Below are 7,898 nucleotides of genomic sequence, written 5' to 3' on the forward strand. Positions count from 1 at the left end.
TTAGCACAGCTGCCTCACAGCGCCAGGGAGCCGGGTCCAGTTCCCGGCTTGAGTCACTCTCTGTGTGGAGTCTGCATGTTCTCCCCGTGTCTGCGTGGGTTTCCTCCAGATGCTCCGGTTTCCTTCCACTCCGAAAGACGTATTGGTTAGGTGCATTGTCCGTGCTAAATTCTCCCTCAATGAACCTGAACAGGCACCGGAGTGTGGAGACTAGGGGATTTTCACAGTAAATGTAAATCTACTTGTGACTAATAAATAAACTTTTACTTTACTTATGCTGTTTGTTTTAGCTCCACCGGGTTGGTACATCATTTTTAGGTAAGCTTGATGTTTTTCCTGGACTCCCAGGGCAACATCTTCCAGACTGTATACCACTGTGCCACCACATCAACAACGAATGGTGATGTATGGGATGTTTTCTGTAAGATATGATTCTGGAAGTATGATTATGCCAGGCTATTGCTTGACTAGTCTGTGAGACAGCTCTGCCAGTTTTGGCCCAAGCCTCCAGATGTTATTAAGGAGGTCTTTGTAGGGTCGAAAGGGTTTGCCGTTGTCGTCTCTGGTCCCTAGGTTGATACTGGGTGTTTCATTCAGTTTCATTCCTTTTTGTAGGTTTTATAGTGGCTGGATACAACTGAGTTCAACCATTTCAGAGGGTATTTAAGAGTCAACCACATTGATGCGGACCTGGAGTCACACGTAGCCTGACCAGACCAGGCAAGGGTGGCAGATTTCCTAACCTAAAGGGCAGTAGTGAACCAGATAAGTTTTTACCACAATGATTCCCCGGTCATCATTAGACTTTTAATTCCAGATTTCTTATTCAAATTTCATCACTGGGATTCAAACCTTGGCGTCTCTGGATTGCTAGTCCAGCGACAATACCACTACGCCATGGCCTCTTCTGTTAAAGGCAGGCCCAAGAGCAATAAGGCCCAAGGGCGATACCTCTGTGTATAAGAAGTGAGTTATTTTGCGGCAAGGCTAATGCGTGGGAATTTAATAAGATTGAATTGTCCTTTTGGCGGTGTGGTTAGCTCAATTTATGGAAAAAGCAGGAATGCATTGAGTACTTTCAGGCTCAAAAATAAATTGAGGATTGCTGATAATCTCACACTGAAACGTACGGCCCACTTGTAAGCACTTTGTGTTTGCAGTGTGTTAGAAAGTGGTGTGTAATTCTTACAAAGGTTTGGATAAGGTGCACATTAGGAGACTGAATGCTGCAAGGGTAGCTGTGCTGTTTCATTCTGTGCTGAAGTCAGCAAGCTCAAAAGTGAGTGCTGGGATGGAGGCATGACTGAGGAACAGTTTCTTGAATACATAATTATAAAAGAACAAAAGCAAATTCCAATTATGTTTCATCTTTACATCCAGTATTTCCTGAGGAAAGGCTGAGACGTCTGATTGTGTTTTTATTGAAAGTCCTCCCTCGAGTATTTCTTTGATGTGCTTTGGCAAACGGCTGTCATTCTGTTTGTGATCAAAATACAGGGTTTTAGATTTCACAAACAGATGATCAATGTTGGCCGTTAACTTGGACAAAGTTTCAAAGAAGTTGATGAGTATTTTGTTTATTTTCCCTTCCTGAGCTCTGCCACTCTCTCCCTTTAAAATCACCTCAAAACCCACATCATCGTTGCTTCTAATCTGAAACAAAAACTACTAATCTGTCCTTTACTGTGCAGGCCCGTGCCTTCGATAGGTTGCTGAAACATTTTGTTTCTTTTCATTGAAGCGGCAATATTAAATGAAAGTAATTTTATTGACTGGCAATCTGTGAAGCTGCCCTTTGATGGGCCAAAGTTTGGCTAGTGCAAAAGCAGCAAAGTGAGGGTCATTAGTGTCATCTTGTAAGAATTTGGCAGTGAACAAAGTGATCAAGCCGTTGCTCTAAAGTGTCTTGTAATTGTGTTTTTGACCAGGATGAATCCACGGGAGAGATCACCTTCTACATGAAAGGGGCTGATGTGGTCATGATGGGAATTGTCCAGTATAATGACTGGCTTGAGGAAGAGGTATGTAGCGTTCCTCATTTATTCGTTCACCCGTTCAAAGGCAGTTTATCAGACCAGGTCCTACAGTGTCTGGACCCCAGCAGCACAAATACCCCCTGGTGTAGAAGCAATAAAATGTAACCCAATGAGATGCCTCCTTGCTTTTTATAAAGGGAGGCTGCTGACATTGTAGCCCAAGTTTTAATTTTGACACCTGAAAAGGATACTGTCTGTGTGGAGTTTGCACGTGCTCCCTGTGTCTGCATGGGTTTCCTCCCACAGTCCAAAGATGTACGGGTTAGGTTGATTGGCCATGCTAAATTAACCCTAGTTCAGGGGTTTAGCAGGGTAAATATGTGGGGTTACGGGAATAGGGCCTGAGTGGGATTGTGGTCGGTGCAGACACGATGAGCCGAATGCCGCCCTCCTGCAGTGCAGGGATTCTATGATTCTAGAGGGTCGGCAGGAGGTTAAAATTAGGGTGGAGGGCTGAGGGTCACCTTTGCCTCACGGTTTGCACTGTGCTCACATCCACTGCCTCCCAACTCCCTGGTCTCTGATGACAGCTGTCAGACCAGGGCCTCAGAAACAGATAAGAGGTGGAATGTCATGTTAACACATGCCTGTGCAAGGGGTACATGGTTGCAAACAAGATTTGAGACCAGAAGAGGATCAGAAAAGTTGGTGAAATGAATTATTTTCTTGGTTTCCTTGTGGAAGTTGAGGAGCAGGGGTGGGCTGCCCCAAGCCTTACATCTCCATCCCCTAATTGCAATTGTGTCCAGTCCATGCACCTCACTGCTTCCTTGGTGCTGAGGCTGTTATATGAAGAACAAAGAACAGTACAGCACAGAAACAGGCCCTTCAGCCCTCCAAGCCTGCACCAATCATGATGCCTGCCTAAACTAAAACCGTATGTACCTACGGAGTTCATATCCTTCCATTCCCATCCTATTCATTATTCGTCTAGTTGCCCCTTAAAAGCTGCAATCGTACCTGCTCCCACCACCTCCCCAGGCAGCACATTCCAGACATTCACCACCCTCTGTGTAAAAATCTTTCCTCGCACATCTCCTCAAAACTTTTCCCCATGCATCTTAAACTTATGTCCCCGAGTACTTGACTTTTCTACCCTAGGAAAGAGTATCTGACTATCCACTCTGTCCATGCCACTCAGAATCTTTGTAGACTTCTATCAGGTCGCCCCTCAACCTCTGTCGTTCCAGTGAGAACAAACCGAGTTTATCCAACCTCTTTTCATAGCTAATACCCTCCAGACCAGGCAAAATTCTGGTAAACCTCTTCTGTACCCTCTCCAAAGCATCCACATCCTTCTGGTAGTGTGGCGACCAGAATTGTACACAGTATTCTAATTGAGGCCTAACTAAGGTCTGTACAGCTGCAGCATAACCTGCCAATTTTTATACTCAGTACCCCGACCGATGAAGGCAAGCATGCTGTATGCCTTCTTGACTACCTTATCCACCTGCATTGCCACTTTCAGTGATTGGTGGACATGTACGCCCAGATCTTTCTGCCTGTCAATACTCCTAAGGGTTCTACCATTTACTGTATAATTCCTACATACATGGACCTTCCAACATGCATTATCTCACACTTGTCCAGATTAAACTCCATCTGCCATTTCTCTGCCCAAGTCTCCAACTGGTCTATATCTTGCTGTATCCCCTGACAATCCTCTTCACTATCTGCAACTCCACCAATTTTTGTGTGGTCTGCAAACTTACTAATCAGACCAGCTACATTTTCCTCCGAATCATTTATATATACTCCGAACAACAAAGGTCCCAGAACTGATTCCTGTGGAACACCGCTAGTCACAGCCTTCCATTCAGAAAAGCACGCCTCTACTGCTACCCTCTGTCTTCTGTGGCCAAGCTCGGGTTTCTGACAGCAACCTCGTGTTGCTCACGATCTACTGCCTGCCCACTGGCTGGATAATGATTGTAAGAAGTCTCAGAACACCAGGTTAAAGTCCAACAGGTTTATTTGGTAGCAAAAGCCACTAGCTTTCGGAGCGCTTGCTGCTCCTTCGTCAGGTGAGGAGCAGCAAGCGCTCCGAAAGCTAGTGGCTTTTGCGACCAAATAAACCTGTTGGACTTTAACCTGGTGTTGTGAGACTTACTGTGTTTACCCCAGTCCAACGCCGGCATCTCCACATCATGGATAATGATTCCCATGGGTTAGGGTGGGAGACTCACGGTCTGACATCCAAATGAAGCCTGAGACTAAAGTTTCACTGGCCTTGTGTGGCACCGTGATGTGAACTTGCTGCTCACCACATACCTCACACACACACTGTATTAGCATTGGCCTCTTGAGTTAAAATTCAGCAACTGCCTGCTCTGTTGGGAGCAAGGGATTTTTTGGGGCTGACACCGATCATAGAAACATGTGGCAAAATGTTCCAGCCATTCAAACCGGTGGGATTTTCCAGTCCCGATGCAGTGAACGGAGATTTGGCTGAGCGGCAGCGGAGCAAGAACGGCTGGAAAATTCCGGTCATGATGTTTAGCACTTAAGGCACGGAAAGAGCTGTTAATGCTTTGTAAGAACAAAATCTTCAGCAATCTCTGACTTTTCCCCAAAATGCTTGCATTGAATCACACTCCGAGATATCATTCTTTGGAGTAGGTGCAAGAATTCTTACAAATCAAAGACTTACTAGAAGAAATGTAGATGATTTTTTTAATAAGAATTTTTATTTGCATACATTATAATCTGTCAGAAACATAATTGGTGTAAAGAATCTGATTTGTTTTTTGTGGTTTTGATTACAGTGCGGCAACATGGCCAGAGAGGGACTTCGAGTTCTGGTCGTTGCTAAGAAGTCCCTAACGGAAGAGCAGTACCAGGATTTTGAGGTAACTGGGGAGGAGTGGTGCAGATTTTATGGATTTTGAAAGAGCGGGAAACGTGGCATGCTGGGTAACTTAATTAGTTGGGAAATCTCGATTTCCCAATGGTGGTTTGAGGCGCAGAGATAAAATCAGCTGCGTGTTTGCAGCACCCTGAGCCTCACACCAGCCAACAGCAGGTTCATATTTGTAATACATTTGCATGCCATGAATACTCATAGAATCACAGAAACCCTACAGTGCAGAAGCCCATCGAGTCTGCACCAACAGCAATCCTACCCAGGCCCTATCCCCGTAACCCCACATATTTACCCTGCTAATCCCTTTAACCTACCCATCCCGGGACACTAAGGGGCAATTTAGCATGGCCAATGCACCTAACCTGCACATCTTTGGACTGTGGGAGGAAACCGGAGCACCCGGAGGAAACCCACACAGAATGTGCAAACCCACACAATGTGCAAACTCCATACAGACAGTGACCCAAGCTGGAAATCGAACCCAGGTCTCTGGAGCTGTGAGGCAGCAAAGCTAACCACTGTGCCACCCTAAGTACTCACTAGTGGAAAACTTATTTTAGTTACAGCCTACCTTCAAGATGAAATCAACAATGCCCAAGAATTTCCTGGCATCCGGTCTCTGTTTATTTAATGGGGTGTGCACCAATCAGTTTTGTGTAGTTGTGTGTAAGGTCAGTGGTCTTCCTTATTTAACTCTACAACACAGGGCGGCACGGTAGCACAGTGGTTAGCACTGCTGCTTCACAGCTCCAGCGACCTGGGTTCGATTCCCGGCTTATCTGTGGAGTTTGCACATTCTCCTTGTGTCTGTGTGGGTTTCCTCCGGGTGCTCCGGTTTCCTCCCACAGTCCAAAGATGTGCGGGTTAGATTGATTGGCCATGCTAAAGTTGCCCCTTAGTGTCCTGAGATGTGCAGCTTAGAGGAATTAGTGGGTAAATATGTAGGGATATGGGGGTAGGGCCTGGGTGAGATTGTGGTCGGTGCAGACTCGATGGGCCAAACGGCCTCTTTCTGTACTGTAGGGTTTCTATGACAAGTGAGGGTCGCAGCAAAATGGCAGCATTCACGGAAGCTCGGGACTGGCGAAGGTGAGAGGGATATGGAGTGGGATTGGGGACATGGAGGAGTGGAAAAGAGATCCATTGGAAGACAGAGTGGGGTTAGAGACATAGAGGAATGAGATGGAAAGAACCTGGCACCCTGGGTGTGGTGGGGGAAAGGGGCGGTGGAAACAGTTAGTCATGGTAAGAAAATGAGGGGCATAAAGGGTGATGTCAGTACACCTCAGCTGTCTTTCCATCTCAGAGTATTGACTGATGGAGGGAGTCCTTACAGGACTTTGAGTTCAGCTCCAATGTTTCAATTTTCCCCCGTTGAGAGTGACCTTAGGCAATGGGCGTGATCCACCAGCCCCGCACGCCCATGTGCAAACTGCACCAGGGCCAGCAAATCATGGGGGAGGGCCATAGCACGATGATAACGTATATCTAGAAACCAATGCAGAAAATGTACAAATGTGATGTTGGGTGAGGATAGACTATGATGGTTCCCATGTTGTCACTCACTGTCAGGACTTGGTGACAATGTCCATTTAGTAGGGTACCAAAGGACACTCATGGAACTCTGCCCTGTCAACATCTTGGAAGGGGGAAAGAAAATTTATATATGTTTTTAAATCACTGCAACTTTCCTCTTTCACAAGACTAAGTTGTGTTAAATTACCAGACAGCTTTATTACAGAAGTAAATCAATGGAAAAAATGTCTCTTCTTCAGACTCGTTATAATCAAGCAAAGCTGAGTGTGCATGATCGGTCATTAAAAGTGGCAACTGTGATTGAGAGTTTGGAAATGGAAATGGAGCTCCTTTGTCTAACTGGAGTTGAGGACCAGCTACAAATTGACGTCAGGCCTACCCTGGAGATGCTGAGAAATGCTGGGATAAAGGTAAGAAATCATGTCCCAGTGGACAGCAGAGCCAAGATTTCGTCATGGATGACTGAGAAAGATGCCCACTGTATATTGCAATTCTGAAATCTTATAGCAGTTGCGTAAACTTTTTTTTTGTCAGTGAGGGACATGTAGAGAGTGCAGAAGGAATTTACTTCACACGAAAACAGAAAATGCTGGAAAATCTCAGCAGGTGCCACAGCATCTGCGGAGAAAGAACAGAGCCAATGTTTCGAGTCTGGATGACCCTTCGTCAGATGCTGTCAGACCTGCTGAGATTTTCCAGCATTTTCTGTTATTGTTTCCGATTCCAACATCCGCAGTATTTTGCTTTCATCTTAGTGAAGAAATTTACTTCGCTGTCTTCAGGGATGAGGAACTTGAGTTACGTCGATGGGTTGGAGAAGCTGGGTTAGTTCTCCTTAGAGCAGAGAAGGTTAAGAGGATTTTTGATAGGGATGTTCAAAATCATGGGGAGGCGCGAGAGAGAGAAAGAAACTCTAGGAAGGGTTGAGAACCACAGAGCAATCAAGTTGGTTGGCAAAAGAGCCGAAGGTGAAATGAGGGAGAAACATTTTATAGAAGGAGTGGTTATGACCTGGAGTGCAGTGCCTGAAAGAATGGTGATGACAAATTGAATCAAAGCTTTCAATAGGGAATTCGATAGATACTTGAAGGGAAACATTTGTGCAGTAATGAGGAAATGGTGGAGACATGGATTGCTCAGAGGGCCCAGCATGGACTCGACGAATTACAACCATTCTATAATCTAAAAAGTCGGATGAAGTTGAAGTTACACTGCACTCTGTGTAAGAATGCTTCCTGGATGAAACTTGAGACTTGGGGTAGGATTTTCTGCCCCCACCCCCCAAGCCATGGCGGCAGAGGCGGCTCACCATTGGTTGCTGGTGCGATCTTTGAGTCCTGCCGATATCTACAGCATTTTGTGTAGCTCACCAGTCCTATCACGTCATGAGGAACCCGTGGGGTGGTGTCGGGGGGGGGGGGGGTTCTCACCTTCAGCAGGACCAGCAGATTCCGCCCATACTG

At 45.9% G+C, this 7,898-nt stretch overlaps 1 protein-coding gene across 1 annotated transcript in view; it reads left to right on the forward strand.

Moving 5' to 3' along the window:
• Positions 1-7,898, forward strand: part of atp9a (ATPase phospholipid transporting 9A) — a 185,461-nt gene that overhangs the window by 129,847 nt on the left and 47,716 nt on the right. The window contains exons 16-18 of the mRNA XM_078236446.1: positions 1,929-2,021; positions 4,802-4,885; positions 6,675-6,845. Coding sequence (XP_078092572.1) covers positions 1,929-2,021; positions 4,802-4,885; positions 6,675-6,845 — 348 coding nt within the window. The remainder of the gene's footprint in view (positions 1-1,928; positions 2,022-4,801; positions 4,886-6,674; positions 6,846-7,898) is intronic.

Source organism: Mustelus asterias, chromosome 20, assembly GCF_964213995.1.
Source record: "Mustelus asterias chromosome 20, sMusAst1.hap1.1, whole genome shotgun sequence".
In the NCBI taxonomy this organism is placed as follows: domain Eukaryota; kingdom Metazoa; phylum Chordata; class Chondrichthyes; order Carcharhiniformes; family Triakidae; genus Mustelus; species Mustelus asterias.